At 47.2% G+C, this 17344-nt stretch overlaps 1 protein-coding gene and 1 long non-coding RNA gene across 2 annotated transcripts; one reads left to right on the top strand and one right to left on the bottom strand.

Annotated features, from left to right (window-relative positions):
• Window positions 1–277: 277 nt before the first annotated feature.
• Window positions 278–12564, bottom strand: LHX3 (LIM homeobox 3). The gene is made up of 6 exons (XM_072632974.1): window positions 11992–12564; window positions 7113–7284; window positions 5944–6146; window positions 4972–5123; window positions 4134–4305; window positions 278–2222 (listed from the first exon to the last, which is right to left on the bottom strand). Exons 1-6 carry the CDS (start codon window positions 12083–12085, stop codon window positions 1804–1806), a joined length of 1212 nt encoding a protein of 403 aa, XP_072489075.1. The 5' UTR covers window positions 12086–12564; the 3' UTR covers window positions 278–1803.
• On the top strand, window positions 12558–17026 carry LOC140519680 (uncharacterized). The gene is made up of 3 exons (XR_011972265.1): window positions 12558–13152; window positions 13267–13363; window positions 16860–17026. It is a non-coding gene; the product is annotated as an uncharacterized lncRNA (long non-coding RNA).
• The last annotated feature ends 318 nt before the right edge of the window (window positions 17027–17344 follow it).

The following is a 17344-nucleotide window of genomic DNA, read 5'->3' as shown; positions in this document are numbered from 1 at the left end:
CTGAACAAATATACCTCCTGCACTATTTCAACATAATTCTGCTTATGTTCCAAATCCTCAGAAACATGGCCAAAATCAAATGACAAATGGGAACTAATATTCAAATAAGATGCAAATTCTCCAGTGCTGCCTACTTCTATGCCATGATGAATGTGCAGCCCTTTAAACAAAATGCTTCATTATTTTCAAAAAGGGTATTTGGGTGCTCAGACTGGGCATCCTTTGTACAAAGCTAGTAAAAGACATTTAAAAATAAATGGACTTTAACTGACAAATTTATTGAAGTTTTGAAATATTTGATCATCAGAGAATAAATAAAAGACACTGAACGCTCACATAATCTACAGTTATTTCAATATTCAACTTTACAGTTAACAACATACATGTGATTTTGTCTTTTTGTTCTCATTTTTCACAATCAGCTCTCCCTGGGCCTGGAGGGACTTCCTGAAACACAGATGCCTCCAATGGTGACCAATGGCCAATGGCAGAAAAAATGAGTCATTGTGGGACAGACTCCCTGTCCAAGGGAAAGCTGTATCAAAGCCTGGATCCAAATCCAACATAGGGACAAAAACAAGAGGGTGTTGGCAACAGACATTAAGTGCAGCTCAAACCTTTTGGGTTTTCCCTGTCTTAGAAGGAACTAGCAAAAGGGGAACCCCATGTGTTTACAAACTTAAACCAATCTTGTCAGGGAAAACAGTCCCTTGGAAAGGATATGCTCAAACAGAAGAGGAGGAGCTGACTGCCATATTCTCCAGACAGTTGTATGTGGATGGAAGTAAGCAAATAAGCAGAGGCAGCCCCATCCAATAGAGCTTCTCCTTCCCTAAGAGGTCGGAGCTGGGTGTAGGGTGGTGTGGGAGGATGTCAATGAGTAAGTGGTGATCTCAGATGATCTCACTCATTCAAGAGAAACAAGGATATGTATATGTGTGGGGTGGGGTAGGGGTGGTGATTGGAGCAGAGAGGCTGCCTGAAGAAAGATCTAAGGGACTCTGGTAAATGGAATTATGTTAGCCAGTAAAATACTGCACCAGATATCCAACCAGCCATGTTCTATAAGGGTGTGTCAGCAACAGGTTCAGGTCCTGACACTGTCCATTCTGAGTGACTAACTCAATGAGAGTCAGGAATACCAAGTGGAAAGTAAAACAAGTAATGAATTCATGGGGCTCCAAATAAAGAAAGTTGGTTTTTTTTTTTTTTTACTAAAGTCTCTGACATTTGATGTGTAAACAGTAAATGCAAATAAAAATAATAACTATAACAATAAAAATACCAAAATTTCAGTTGTGTTGGACCAAGATAGGGAGGCGCAGCCAGAGAATAATGATTGGAAAAGGGATTGGCTGTAAATGAAGCAACATTTCTCCTCTAGCGTTACAGACATGTTCTGTTAAGGGATGAAACAGAAGACTTGAAAAAAAAAATAAGAGCAAATACCAGCCTTTTTCAGCTGGAGGTTGCTAATGAGGCCCCGTCCATGCTCATGTACAAGAATGAGCTGTCAGAAAGAAAGAGGAGAGTTCTTCAAACCTGAAAAGTCTCCATCTGGGGATTCAGTCTTGTCCTGAAAGAATCTGGGGGGTCCCCTGACATTCTTTCCCTGCATCCAAAGTCTTCAGGGTAGCCCATGACCTGATTGGATGTTCAGCACGGGAAGAGGGAGGGAGGGCAGGGGCCCATCCTTCTGTACCTTTACCCCCTCCTCCCCATAGATGTAGCCTGGAGTCCTGCTGTTTTCAAATACCCAGCCTGTTGTTTCAGGCTCCAATGGGGCTGGGAATGCATCCTGTATCAAAACTGGGCATGGTCAACCTCGTCCAACCAGGAGGCAGGGCTTGCTGGGAAGTCAGGGTAGCCCCCACTACTCCCTGTTGACAGGTCAGAACTGGGTCCATTTCCCCCCATCACCCGCATGGGTTGGGGCACGCCAGGTCCACCTGGAGCCACAATGCCTAGGCCAGGGTCAGGGTAAACCAAGCTGGAGATTAATGGCTGGTGACCAGGCAGGGTCTGCAAGGAAGCTGGAGACTGGGGGATGCCATAGGGGCTACTAGATCGAAGGTCATGATACTGGTCCTGAGCAGGAAGGCCACTGTGCTCCATTGGGAAGCTACCATTGGTGCCCACTGGCCTTCCCATCGCTGGTGAAGTCTCATTCAAATTGCTGTAAATCCCATTGGAGTGACTCATCTCTGACATGGATGGCTCGTCTAGAATAGAAACAGAGAAAAAGTTCTATGAAAACCACTGGATGGACTGAATTTGTTTGAGCCAATCCACTCATGGGGTTAAAAACCAGAATAGTTGGGTAGCTCATCTGAAGAAATGTATCCCAGGGTCAGAGACTGAGCCCTAACCACAGCCACAGACTGAACACTAATTTGGATCAAAGATTGAGCTACCCAAGATTGACTCCTGATCCAGTTCTAACCCCAGTTAGACTGATATCTAGACTGATAGCTTGCTCACAGATTGAGTCCTAACCCTAGCCACAGACTGAGACTAGCCCTGTTCAACCACCTCACAAATATGAATTAGTGGATATGGAACAAAGTGTAAAAAATTCAGAACAAATCTCTTAGGAAAAATAACTCACAGAGTATTCATTCCTAGTAGTCAGCAGGGACATTACTTATACAAAAGGATATAGAAAAGGGCAGGCACTCTTGTCAATGTAAAACTGAGGTTGATGGAGAGATCTTTAAGACCTTAGTTTTGAGATTTCCCTTTCCCCATCTCTCTCACAATTGCTTCCTGATAGCCTTCCAGTTAAAATCTGAAATCTGGTTTTCCTTTGATTCTGCCTAATCCAGGAGAAGGCAGGTGGAGGAAAGGGAGGGAAACAAGCATTTATTAAATGCCTACTATGTGCCAGGCACTGTTGCTAAGTGCTTTACCAATATTATCTCATTTGATTCTCACAACAACCTTGGGTAGGGTGTTCTTATGTTCTCCATTTTACTGTTGAAGAAACTGGGGCAGACTGGGGTCACACAGCAAGTAAACGTCTGAGGCTGGATCTGAACTCAGGTCTTCCTGACAAGGATCAGTGTTCTATCCATTATGTGCCCTAGCTGTCTCTAATGAATGAGGCAAAGAGTGATAGCTCCTAACAAAAGATTTGTCTGATTTACTAAACCAAACTTATAAATGATGAGCAAAAAACAAATGGAGAGGCTCTGCCCCTGCTCATTCATCTCCTCCTGCTTTGGTTCATACAGGAGGGTATGAGAAGGCAAGGGTTATAGTTGTGCTCTGCCTACCATGAACACCCCGTAAGAGACTGACAGATAATGAAGACAGATAATAATCACCCCAGTCACTTGTGTGGGACTTAAAACTCTGCAAAATGCTTTAACCATACCACCTAGCAACGTGTGTGTGTGTGTGGGGGTAACTGGAGATGTTATTGCCATCCCATTTTACAGATTTGAAAACTGAGGCCCAGAGTTGTCCAGTGCCTTGTCTAAGTATTTATAGCTAATAAGAGATAGACCAAAGATCAGAGACCAACTCTGAACTAAGGTACTTTCCATCCACTCTCGGAGAGAGGCCTTTTGTAATATAAATAAAACCTGGATTACATATGGAGAGATGTACTATCCACAATTTCTGAAGTCACTCCTGTCTTGATTTTTTTTTTTTACCATTGATTAAAAATTTCTCAGTAAATCATGCTACAAACCCCTGCAAAAGTACTAACGTAGTAGAGCTGGGATTCTAATTTAAAGGTTGGTCAGCAGGGGGAAATTTGGTCAGACGATCCAGTTCAGTTGATTAGTGTAGATAACCAATCCATATAATCCAGCCACCAAAGTAGACTTTTGAAAAATCATCTGTCCATCTTCACTGTCTAAATTAACCAACAACTAACTGCTGATTAGGGGTGGGGAGAAGGGTACAATAGGAAAAGCTGGAGAAACAGGGAGGGAAACTGCATATGGCATCCAGGAATAAAAGAAATCTTTTCTGCTCTTCCCAGGTTCCCAGTCATAGTCTTTCCTTCTCCCTAAGCCAAAGAGGGCACAGCTTCCCTGGCGAGTGCCAGTCTGCAAGTCTGGATCAGGTTCTGGAGGAATGGCTGGGATAGGGAAGGAGAGGCGTCCCCTCCCCTTGCTCACCTGTGAAGGAGACCTCAGCGTCGCTGTCCGGCCCCTCCTCCTGGATGCTATCCTTGTCGGATTTGGAGTTGCCCCGAGAACGTTTCATGTTACGGAAGTACTGACCCCAGCGCTGCCTGCCTGCATCCTTCTTTAGTCTCTTCTCCTTCGCTCGTCGGTTCTGGAACCACACCTGTTGGGGACATCGAAGGACAGGAGGGAGGGAGGGGAAGAAAGGAAGGGAGGACATTGCCAGGTGAATTGCAAAGGCCAAGCCTTGACTCCTGCTTTTGAACGATTGAGGGCTTAGAGATCGGTTTTACTCGCGTTTTTGTCTTTTTTTAACCAGGAGAAAAGAACGCGGAAGGATACGAGTAAGTGACCTCTGAAAGCAAGAAAGCTGAACTTTGCCTGCCTTCAGAGGTAGATTTTTTTCCCTTGTGTTTATCTAGGGCGGGGATTCTTAAAATGAAGCCCATTAACTTTTTTAAAAAAATATATTCTTATAGCTTCATTTCAATATAATTGGCTTCCTCTGAATCCTTATGTTTTTTTAATGCATTAAAACAGCTTGGAGAAAAGGTCCTTTGAATTCCTCAGACTGTCCAAAGGGTTCATGATACAAAAAAAGTTATGAGCCGCTGGATTAGGGAATTGTGACTGGGAAGAGGAAGGAAGAATGAAAAATGTTTCAGGTCAACCCTGGGTCCCCACTCGGCACTCTCTACGGACACCGGATACTGCCCAGCAGGGCTGAGCTCGGCGGGTTTGAGTCTCCAGGCAGGACGCTTGGCTGGGGGCGCGGGGAATTGAGGTTCTCCCAGGTGGGGCGGGGTAAGGGGCTGCGACCGTCCCTGACCTGAACCACCCGCATGTCGAGGCCAGTCTCGGAAGAAAGCTGTTCCCGGACGTGGCGCGCAGGCTTGGGCGAGTTGTTGTAAGCATTTTTCAGCGTCTCCAACTGCTTCGCGGTAATAGTGGTTCGAGGCCGCTTGGCTGTAGATTCGGCCTCTGCAACGAGAGGAGCGCTCCGCTGACACCTTTCCGCAGGGACACCCTTCCCTGGTCCCTGAAGCTCTCGAAACCCAGAAGAGCTAGGAACCATAAAATGAGGGGAGGGGTGGGAGGCCAGGCGATTTCGAAGATCCCTTCCAGCTCTCGTATTTTATGTTCTCCAGATCTTTCCGGCTCTAACGGTTTCATTATTTTTACTATTCTCAGATTCCGCGGTTTGAAAGTTCTCTGATTCTATGATTCTATTAGAGTATTTTAGAAGTTTCTTCTTGGTGAAAAGGCAGGCCCTTCTCTCACAGAGGAGAGGACGATATAAATTAAAGTCTATTATATTATTTGATAAGAATAACCAGAAAAATTTTATTCTTGGATTCATATATATGGCCTGTGAGCATTTTCAAATTCTACTCCCTCCTATATCCTTTCCTTTTAAATTAGGAGAACCCCCTTTCTTCATCTCATTCTCTGTTGTTCACGGTCAGAATTGAGGGATTTATTCGGAAAATTAAGTCCACCCTTCACATAAGACTGAATTATTCAGATAGTTTTTTTCCTTTTAGCTAACAAAAAGCAACCAGGGAAATCTAACTTCCTTCTCCAGGGATAATAACAGTTAACTTGATTCTCTCTCTCTCTCTCTCTCTCTCTCTCTCTCTCTCTCTCTCTCTCTCTCTCTCTCTCTCTCTCTGTTCCTTCCTCCTTCCCTTCCTCCAGGTAGAACTACAGGATTTCCCCAAGAGAAGACAGGAGACCTCTGAATAAAAGTTGCCCCTATTCCCCCAAATTCCCTCTCCACCCAGAGCTGTAGCGGCCTTACCCCTCTGCTTGGCAGTCTCATAGTCGGCTTTGCAGACCAGCCGGCTGTCCTCCATGAGATAGAACTCGTCGCCTGTAGCTAGCTGTCGCTTGCAAACCACACAGGAGAAACAGTGTAGATGATAGACGAAGTCTTGAGCCCTCCGAACCACCTGGGTGGGCGGTATGCCCTGTTGGCACGCTGCGCATTTGGTCCCGAATCTCCTACAAGACCAAGGTCAAAGACTCAGGACTTTGGGAGTGGTAGGGGATAGGAGCAGGGCAGTAGAGGGTGTACCGAAAAAAATACTAATTAAAATATTGCTGCCATAGAAAGAGCCCTGGTCTTGAAGTCAATATACCTGGATTCTAGTGCAAGCTCTGCTACTTCCTAGTTGTGTGATCCTAAATAATTACATCACCTTCAGAAGCCCTCAGTTTCCTTATCTGTGAAATGGCTATAATAATCCCTGCTCTGTTTATCTCACAGGATTATTGTGAGAATCCAATGAGATCATAGATGGGTAAGAGATTTAGCTATACAAATATGACTATAATACCACCTAATCTTTATGTGTAATATCCAAGTTAATTATAATAAATGCCTAGCCCACGTGTTTTAACTTTTCCAACACACAATTCCGAGGAGTTGAGAGGGTGGATGACCTGATGCCTGAGGCCTTCCATCTAGTCATAGAAACCCGATTGTCCCCCTCCGCATGATAAGATTATCCTGAAGAGTTCGGCCAAAGCCAATTACAGAGAGCTGCAATACAAGGGGCTACCCCACCAACGGACTCCCCTCTCTCTCGGAGGGAAGGAGGCTGTCCTGGACAGGTTTCGTTATGTGTGGCTACTCTCTACACTCCAGATCGAAGAGAAGTTGCCCCGAGCTCACCGTGACTCTCCTTAGATCAGAAAATAAACACTAATTACCAACTAGTGATCTATAGGGGCTCCCACAGAGGGATTTTCCGTGGAGTTTTGCTTTGTAAGAAACAGAAGATGCCAGCTTCTCCGTCCCTTCACCCCACTTCAAAACCTTGTACCCCAGTTTGTCTGGTTTCAGCTAGATGCCCTTTAACTCCAGAGTGGAAAGAGTTAACAGTGCCCGCAGGTTTGCCTCTCAGGGCACTAATCTGAAGCCTTTAGCCCTGGCTAGTGCCCGTTGTCCCCTTCCTCCTCACTCACTTGAAGAAGTCCTCCTTGCAATAGACGCCGTCCCCACGGCTGAAACACTTCTCGGCCAACGGTGTCTGACAGTCGCTGCACTTGAGACACTTACTGTGCCAATGCCGGTCCAGGACCTTGAGGATGAACCTGTCCACAATGTGCTGGTTGCAGCCGGCGCACAAAGGGATCTCTGCGTGGAAGGGGAAAAGAGGGAAGAGAGGCTCACTTGGACTGAGAGCCTATCTCATGCCCGCTTTTCCTGGGGCCCATCTCTGGGTATCTCAGACAGATGGAGAAGAATCTCTTCCTACAATTCTCTGCCCTAATGCTTGGTCACAGAGCTAGGAGGATTCCAGTTACCTATCTATCCTGGTTTCCCACTCCGGCCCTAGGGATTCTATGTTCCCTGAGATTGACACAGAAATTATCTGCGTCACTTCGGTATATATAGGCATGCACACAATCTTTGTGTGCCTATAATATGGAATATGGGTGTGTGTGTGTGGAGGATCATTTCTTATAAAGAAACTCAGATTTTGTGACCCATCAGCATATTTGTATGAGTATGTGATGGGAACTGGAAAATATTTATACAGACGGTGCACAGGAGCAAACGCATAGATCTCCCCCCATTAGATCTGTTGCATACAGATTGTCCCAGAAGCAACTGCTTATCCAGATATATTATGTAGCATTTGTTTGAAATTTTTATAGTTGGAGTTGGACCTGGTCACACAAAACATTGAATTGTTCGTTCACGAACACTCACTATGATGCAGGTATAGAGAGAAATATACTACTAGTCAAGTACACTGCATATATATTTATCGGATGCACCACGGATGTTTTCATTAGTATGCAACATTTGTGACTGCTTTCGAATTTACATTCCCCCATACACACACGCGCGCGCACACACACACTTTTGGATGCACTTATCGTCTATGAGGGCTGTTTGTCTGCATACACACACGTGGATATACTCTCCCTCTCCTTCCAAGTTTGTTCTCTGGGTCCCTTTGCCGTTCTCCTAATTCTCATCACACCAGTGCAACTGATCCCAGGACAATTTCCTCCCTGTTCACCCAGTTCAGCAAGAGCTGGTGAACAAGTCCACTTAGGCTGCAGGCAGTGGAAGAACCTATACTGAACTCCCAGGAGCTTAGAGTTGGATAACAGATTCTGGATCTACCATCTCACTGGAATGGAGGACAAGGAGTGAGGGTTTACTGGAATAAGAGGGTCTCTTTTTATCCCCAAAGGCACATGTGGAGTGAAGGATTACCCCCCCCAAATGTGCACAAAAGATAAAAACAATACCAATGTAAAAACACGACCAATGTTAGTCATTTATCCCCTAGACCTAGCTTTTTCAGGAGGAATGGGGGGAGGGTTGTGGAGAGGTAAGAATGCAGTCCATTCTATCTTTCCCCTGAATCCCTCTACAGACATGATGGCAGAATTCAAAGCCGCCGGAACAGTCAAGGCAAGGAGGAAAAAGGGAAACGATTTTTGTAGCCCCCAAACTCACAGTTTCAGGATACTCTGAAGGTTCCAAGATGGAAAGCCAAGGGTCCCATGCCCATCTTTCCTCACTCAAAACAATGTCTCCATGCTCTGTAAGGTAGAGGTCACAGGGCTCCCTACATTCCGGGCCTAAACTATACACAATATGGATGTCACCCTAAAATGTTACCTAATTCCCGGTTTGGGGAAAAATATTCTGAGCAGTAGTTGAAGTCCATTCCTACCCATTCCAGTTCCGAGAAACAATCCAGAGAGATAGGCTTCTGCTGATCTGTGTCCACGGAGGTACAGATGAGACGGGGTCCCTGAGCTAACATTTAATTGCACTTTCTCCAAAATCCAGTCAACAAAATAGGGATCACGCCCCCACACATCTCCCCTATACCCTGGAGACCACTAACTAGGTCCTCGGAAAGAAATGGAAAGAAGGACAATAGCCCACGAAAGTTGAATGGAGAAACCAGCAACGTGGCAGCCTAGAATTCTTAGTAAAGGTTCGCTCAGATTTTCAGCACCCCAAACCACGGACAGTTCCTCAAACTGGAGCAGAAGGTGATGACTGAAGATTTCAGAAGCTAGAGGCAATGCTCACCTTTGCTCAATGCCTGGTAAAATTGAGCTCAGAGTACTACTGTTGACAGCTGATCCCCTTACCAAAGGCCCCCTCCCGCCATTGCCTAACCCACTCCTGAAAAACACCTCCTAACCTCTTGCTCCATTCCCATTCCTAACTTCTTTCCTCAAGGGTATTTCTTACGTTGCATCGTGGCTTCAGACAGGTTGAGCTCTGCTAGATAATGTTCTCGAGTGCTTATAGACGTTTCCCCTTCTTATTCGCTAACTTCCTCTCTCCAGGAGAGAAAGTCTTGCTGGACACTCACGATCCCTTTCTTCCCACCCCACCCCTTTCCCCTTAGTTCTTAGGCCAACCCCTTCCCTGGAATCTCCGTAAAAAATAAATAAGTAAAAGCAGGTTGAATCAAAACCCGAACCCTAGATCTGACCCTTCTCTCCTTCCCTGCCCCCACTATTACTCCTTCTTTCTCAACTATGGGAGTCACTGCAGTTCAGTTTCTCCGAGTTTGGAACCAGGATACCTAGGTTCCAGTCCTGGGTCAAACACTTTGTGATGAAAAGCAAATTTTTTAACCTCAACCATCAGTTTCCTCATCTGCAAAATGGGGTTAATAATATGAGTATTATCTAATGCTTGAGCTTGTTATAAGGAAAAGGATTTGCAAATTTAGAGTAATATATGTATTTACACACCATCGTATATATTTACATATGTGATTTCTAATATATGTGTGTGAGCTGTTATTACTTCATGACCCAAGAAGATTGAGGTTTGTGTGTGGATTCATTGGGAGGTAGTGTCTCATCAAAGCTCTCAATATGCATCTTTATGTGTTCACATAGCTGGGGTGGGGAAACAGACTAGATCAAGAGTTTCCAGAGCCATATGTTGGGACATTTATAGAACTGACCTGAATGGAATGACAATCTTCTCACCAGTCAAAGTCAGGAGTTAGCTCCAAGTTTAAAAGGTGCTGAGGCCTAAGGAGGCACAGGTGGAAGGAAAACCCAGGGCCTGTGTCTTTAGCATTGTCCAGAGCCTCTGACCTTGGGGAAGAATCTATATAGGGTTCTGTGACCTACCAGGAAAGTGCTTTAAAGTTTGGCACCAAGAAGTCCTGACCAGCAAGCAGGTTCTGGTCTGAGGAAATTATAAGGTGGGTGTTTGGGGACAGGTCCAGTCTGTGCCTTTGGACATATGGACCTAAAATTCCTCTGAGTTCAGATGTCACAGAGATGGAGGGACTTTGAGAGAAAGGAGAATGAAGTCTTGCTCTGAATGGGGAATAAAGAGAGTGTGTCTAGGAGCAATAGGATTAGAGAATCCCAGGAACTGAATCTTACAGAGCCTCCTGAAAAATGAGACCATCATTTCCAGGAAGAGTTTCTCTTGCCTTGAAGATCTACAGCCCACTAAGGAGGTCTTTACTCACTCCTGCACAGTCTCTCTACTCTAAACTATGCCCTCTCTTTTCTCCTCTACTTTGGCCTCTGACCCATAACAGAAATAAGGGAAAGCTCTGGCCCTCTTATTTCCTCTTCCTTTGAAAGCTGACTCCACCAGGGAAGAGCTCATCCCCAGGACACAGAAGGCCTGAGACTTAGAGCCTGAGTCCCAAGGAGTCATACTTTAGAATGAAAGCTGAACACCCATATTAACTCAATAGATCCCAGAACAAACTTATAGCATACACATTAACTCAACGAAACATAACATATTTAAATAGCACACGGCAGAGCATACTAATGCAACGCAATATTCAATTCAACACACACTAAACTAAAATATACTCAGACATCATAGAGACAGCATAGACCTCTGAACAGAGATACAGGGCATATGCAAAAACCACACACGACACAATTGCACAAATACACACTCCCATATAAACAATACAGAGGAATTTAACACAATACAAACACTTAAAAAACAAACATATAAATACAACCAATACTCAATGGCAAGGGAAAGAACTAGTTCCCTTAAAATTCGTGAATCTACAAAGAAACCCACAGACCCCAAATACCTAAAATGAAATGTACACGTACAGACTCAAAACACACATATTCACAACTCTACACATATAGGAAAGGAAGCTCTCCACATAGAGACAGCACCAACAAATACACACCCCTACAGCAATTTATACTTGCTAAATGCTGGATTTTCAAAATGTGGACAAAGCCTGCCCAGGAACCTTAGCTCCTGTGGTCTGATTGCCTTTGGTGAGGACTCCGGGGATTCTCCATCTCCTTAAACAAGATAGGAACCACTGATCCTGTTGTCCGAGCACGGGGCCTGCACTCACCCGTGTTCTCCAGGAAAGGAACCCGGGAAGTCATAGTAGCCAGGTTTGTCTCCTGCTCTGAGATAGGAAGGGGCTAGGAGACCGAAGCCAGAGTCCATGGAGAAGTTGCTCTAGGCACAGAGAGCGCTCAGCTCCCTCTGGTCTGGGAGGGAGTGGAATAACCCGGTGGTGTTGGGGCGGCAGTCGATCCGCCTTCCCGAAAACAAACCATTTCTTATTACTTGTCCTTTTCACCCCAGCACTGACCTCTCGCCGAAAGTTCTGGGGATCCTCCCGAAACGGGTTTTGCAGCCTAAGCTTTACTCACTGGGTCAGGGGGTTGACCCTGAAATCGGGGCAGCAGAGAAGATGTAGTCCAAGAAATCACTACTCAAAGAATTTTTACGGAACAGGGGAATGTGAACAAGTGCCCTAAGGTTTCCCTCCCGTCTTCTGGGGGCCTCGCTGGGTGTGAGGGATCCCACTTCAGGCCTTTGTACCCCTACCTTTGCGCAGATCCTCGTTCTGTGCTAGTAGCGCTAGCAGCATGTCTGTCCCGGCGGAGTCTTTCCCCGACCCCAGTTCTTTAAGGGCGTCCATCTTGCATCGCCCGCCTCCTACTCCCCTGGTTTCTGGAGCTGGGGGACTCCCCGGAAGACTTCTCAGGAAATAAACTTTAGGACTATCGAAAACGCAGGGCCGGACCCAAGCCAGACAGCCCTCTTTTGGCTTCCCCAATCGCTGGATTCGCGCTCCGGACTAGGTTTGGATACCGAACCTCCCTTCCTTCCTCTTCTCCCCACGCCCCCTCTCGTTCCCACCTTCTGTGCCCCCGCCCCCCTTCGGGAGTGCTAGGTGAGCTCCTGGCGTCGACAAGGGAGCTCAGAGGCCGCCTGCACTGGCAGACCAGGGGACCTAGGGGTGGGGGAGCTGCAGCTTGGCAGACGCGCTGGGAGCGCACAGGGGCGCAGTGATGGTTTCTGCTGTACCCTGAGGCAAGACTAATTAACAGCCACAGCACCCAGAGGCACGGGGCTCTGCTAGCCTCTCGGGGCCTGGGAGAGGCGGGGCAGCTGGAGAGTGAGATGTCGTGTTTATGGGTGGGGGATGGGGGGAGGACGCAGGGAACCGCTTTGGTTTGACCGCCACCGGCAGCGTGCTCGAAATTCCAGAAACGTTTTTGTCCCCATCCCGAACTATAGGTCCCAAGAGAACACGGCAGAGAGAAGAAGGGTGCTTGGAGACCAGTCTGCGTAATTCACCTGCGATAGTTTGAATATGGGGAAGATTCACTAGAAAGTCCAGCCCAGGCCCCCAAGAAACAGTTCCTCATCTCCCCTCCCTCTCAGCCCACAGGAGGAAAACAACCAGCCACAAAACTCAGCATCTAGGGATAGTTTCCGGGAGAAACCCCGCTTTTTCCCGGCTTCTAACTACCCTGACCGCTGGAGATTTCAGTCCCGGGAGTAAGAGTAGATGACTCCAGAGGTCTTGCTGATGGAGCACTTATACAAAATTCTGTCCCCCTCCTTCTAGCTCGCCTCTGGCTAGAGAGAGTAGGGCCACAGGTGTCCGGAGATCGAGGGAACACCAGCTTTCTCCACCCCGTCTCCCATTCCCAAGCTGAGACAGGGCTCCAGCTAACTGGAAGTGTTCATAAGGCTTCAGTAAGTGTAAGGAAATGGATTCCTTTTTGGGAAAGGGATGGTATGGAAACTGAATTCTTCCAAGCCTGGAACCCATAGGATAAGTGGTGCCAAATCATCCTCTTCGATTTGTAGGTAGCCAAACCTGGGCTGAGTCGTTTGAATGCCCACCCTCCAGGTCCCAGTTCTAAGCTGGGGAGATCGAGTAAAGGCGGTAATGGTTCAGTGACTGGTAAGAGGGATCCAGGAGATGGTAGTTTCTTGTTAAGACCCCTTATTGTGTCTGGAATCCTTTGGTCCTGCTCTCTCGCACATTTCAGCCCTCGAGAAAGGAATTCTCTTTCTGCAGCGCCTAGGGAAATCAGTCGGAGTGCAGTTTACTGGTCTTAATCGAAATAAACTACAGCTTTTTCTTCCGGCACCCAAGGTAGGGGGCCACGCTGCCTTAGAGAAGACTTCGGGTGAGGGGGACATTTTAAAAGTTATTTGACAATCCTTGGAAGCCGCACCCAAGCCCCGAAAACTTTGATTTGGTAGTTTCCTCTCTTTCCTAAGGATTTAGGATAGAATAGGAGTTTGATAAGCACGAGAGAGCCAAGGGGGCTGAAGCAGTGATTACCTCGGATTTCCCATTCCCCCCTCCTGAAAATGATTTCCTGGGCTCTTGAACTTCCTTTTTCCTTTCTTAATCTCTCCGCCCTTCCCCTCTTCCCCGCAATATTTTTCCTTTGGATTCAGCCCCTCTGCATTGTTACCCATTTTTGCACTCCTCACTCTTCTGACCTGGGCAGTCTAGAGCTTAAATTCACTGGAATTTGGGTTGATTTCTTTTCCCCAGAAGCTAAACTGGCTTCTTCCTAACACCTGTTCCCTAAAACCCCGCCTCTAGGGAACGTGGGCTGGTCTTCTCCCCTCTTCCATCTCAGGAATCCTAGCAAGTGATCTCTAGGATCTGTGTCAGAAGGAACAAGGAGAAAGTGGAAGGAAGGCAAAGCTCCAGTGACACATATACACACTCTCACACACACTTTCCTTCAGTATGCAAGATTAAATAATCTGGGGGATTCTGTTCCTACTTCATCCTTCAATTCCTGTGCTCAGAGAAGGCAAAGGAAGATATACTTGAATCATTCACATCTCCAGCACAGGGAACAGGGGAAGAGAATCTAGAAGTCCTTCCCTCTCCGGCCCCCATCCCCACCCCCAGGGTAGGAAAGTAACCGGAGCAATTGGATTCGAAGGGGTTGAGTAAGGATGGATCCAACTACTTTTCACTAATGTTAGACAGGCATGGAACTCAGATCAGAGAGAGTAGGAGCCACTCAGACAGAAACAAAACTACAGATATGCTAACGACAGAGACATACAGCCTGATGGGAAAATGAGGGGAATACAAGGCAGCAGAATAAGGGAAGAGAGGTTATAGAAGTAGAACTAGGTATACTCTACAAGAGGGTGAGTCACTTGTTTAGAATCCAACAACCTCCCCCCCCCAAGCCCCTCCCCCGCCACTGCCCCACTCTTGTTGTACATCACTTTTAAATTTTGTCATTGTTTCTGTCTTTCTATGGGATCTAATAATGGAGACAGAGTGAGAGAGACAGACAGACAGAGAGAGAGAGAGAGAGAGAGAAACAGAGAGAGACAGAGAGAGAGAGAGACAGAAACAGAGAGAGAGAGAGAGAGACAGAGAGAGACAGAGAGAGACAGAGAATTACACATGCAAAGGAGAGAACACTTCATTTTCTCTCAGGATTTTTCTGATTTTCCCAGCTTTTCTCTCCCCGCCCCACCCCCCCTTCCACAGGCAAATATACATGTTGTGGTCAGGTTGGACCAGAGAGAGTATAGAAAGGGGCACAATCTGTCCCTAAGTATTACAGTGTGTGACGCTTCGTCCCATCCCAGGCAGTGCCGGTGGAGAGGGGGCGGACCGGCCTGTCCAGCTGAGTGATGAGTTGGGGGCGGGTTCCCCACGCGCTCGGCATCTGGCCAGGGTGGTACCAACAATCGCCCTCATTATTCAGCCAACGACCTGCAGAACTAACCCGGAGGTGGGGGATAGTGAAAAGTCTTGTGTGGAAAGCACTATAGGCCTGGAGACCCTCCTCCCCCTTCACTTAAATTCCCTTCCTAGACGCACTGAAAGGTTGTAGGAGTTACAAGTGTGTGCGGGGGGTTGGGGGTTGGGGGTGGGCATCTTCTAAAGAGCTGAGGTAAGAGAGGTCTCCTTTTGAGAAATGCCCCCAGACAAACCCCACACATCTGGTGGCTGGAGACGGCTTCTCTTGATACCGAGGGCCCAGGATCGAGGATTATCATCATATTATCACAAAGACAGGATCGCACCTTCAAGGACAGCAGGCACAGAGTAAGCATCAAGCACTTGCACACTATACTACCCTCATTCACTTAGACTCCCACATTTATTACCCTCACTCACTTAGACCCCCACACTTTACTACCTTCACTAACACTCCCACATTTACTACCTTCACTTACACTCTCACTTTATTACTCTCAAATGCATCAAATACCAGCAGTTTGTCTGATTCTCATACACACATTTACACACACACACACACACACACACACACACACACACACACACACACACACACACACACAGTATATCCCGGCACTTACAGGAAGTAAATTAACTGGGGCCTTTTAGTGGACTCAGGGCTTTTACCTTGGGTCTCGCCGAAGGCACAGACCGCCGCGGCTGCAGGAACTCCAGGCCTCTCCCTGTCCCTCTCGGGGTCCGGCTCGAGCAGCATCTCTGAAACCCTGCTGCGGCCCGTGCTCCGGTTTCCGGAGGCTGACTTGGAAGGACAGAGGAGACTTCTTACCCAGCCTGTTCTGTGGAGACCTAGAGGCTCAATAGGCGCTCGGCCAGGGCTAGGGGCTAAGCTGGGGAGGGCGGGCAGTGGGAAGGGGGCCAGAGCTCGGGGGTGGGAGTTGGGAGGGAGTAAGGGCAAGCGTCAGAGACGCCCCTAGCCCTCCCCAGGGGCCAACTCAGTTGATGCATTCAGCTTAACAAAACTGCGGGCCGAAGGCTCTGGGATGGGAGCTGTCCAGCGTGCTAGAGGGAGGCACCCACGCGGCCTTGCTCTCCGCCCCTAGCTCTGCCCCCGCCCAAGGCTCCGCCCTTGTCCTGGCTCTCGGGGTGCCGAAGTACTGCCTGCCCCCAGTTTTCTCTTTTTAAGACTCAGTCTAAGCTTACAAACTCTCCCACAGAGACCTGGCAAGTTGAATTGCATAGCGCCAGGTTTCTAACTTTATTCGTGTCTGGAAATTTGTGTGAATGGCCCCAGATAACTATGTAGTCTTCGCCCTATGCGGATTCCCAACCTGTAGGACTGGGTCAGCGACGTGTGGAAAAAAGGCTTCCCAACTTCGTTTTGAGCCAGTCCCCAGCCCAGCTCCCGCATCTTTCTGCTCTTTTTACTCTGGGACACAAACTTTCTCTTGATTGACCCTAAAGAGCAAGTAGTCTTTTTGGGGGTGGAGAAATTAGCACAGGAGGTGCGGCGTTTCCTCATTCGCAGTTTTGTTATCTGCAAAATGGTCACTATCTCACAGTGTGTAATAGCATCTATAATAATAACATATCTTACAGAATTGTGTGGATCAAATTGCAGTAGGTGCAAAGCATTTTACAAATTGAAAGCGGTGCACAAATGTTATCGTTATCTTTATCCTGTTGCTTTGTCCTTTTATTTTAGATAATGTGTTTCCCGGTTCCACTGAACAGCAGAAGAAGCTCGGGCCACCACTGCTGTGGAGGCAGAAATCATCTCTACGCGTCTTAGGAAATTTCACCGATAAAGCCGAGGTTGGTTCAGGCCGGGGTAGAGAACCTCCCAGCCCACTTCCGCGACCAGGCGTTAAGCTCCAGGCTCCAAGGCGTACTCATTTTGTGTTAAATTCAGCCTTTTTGATCAGTCGAAAAAGGGAACTATCTCTGTCTCTTTTTCACCTCTAGATCTCGCACCTTCCCGCAGATCCTCACTGCAACTTTTTCTCATTTGTCAGAGCAGCCTTCCAGTGGCTTAAAGAATCGCCGCTACTATACTGAGAAGTGCACTCCTCACCTCACTCCCTGACCAACGTGATGGAGACCTTCCTTGATTCGAGGGGCCCAAGCGCTAACAAAGAACACTACTCTCGACGGATTTGGCAAGTACCTCCAGTGGGACAGGGAGAAGCC

This window comes from Notamacropus eugenii, chromosome 1 (genome assembly GCF_028372415.1).
Source record: "Notamacropus eugenii isolate mMacEug1 chromosome 1, mMacEug1.pri_v2, whole genome shotgun sequence".
In the NCBI taxonomy this organism is placed as follows: domain Eukaryota; kingdom Metazoa; phylum Chordata; class Mammalia; order Diprotodontia; family Macropodidae; genus Notamacropus; species Notamacropus eugenii.
Note: the sequence above shows the minus strand (reverse complement) of the source record. Positions and strands in the feature narration are given on the sequence as shown.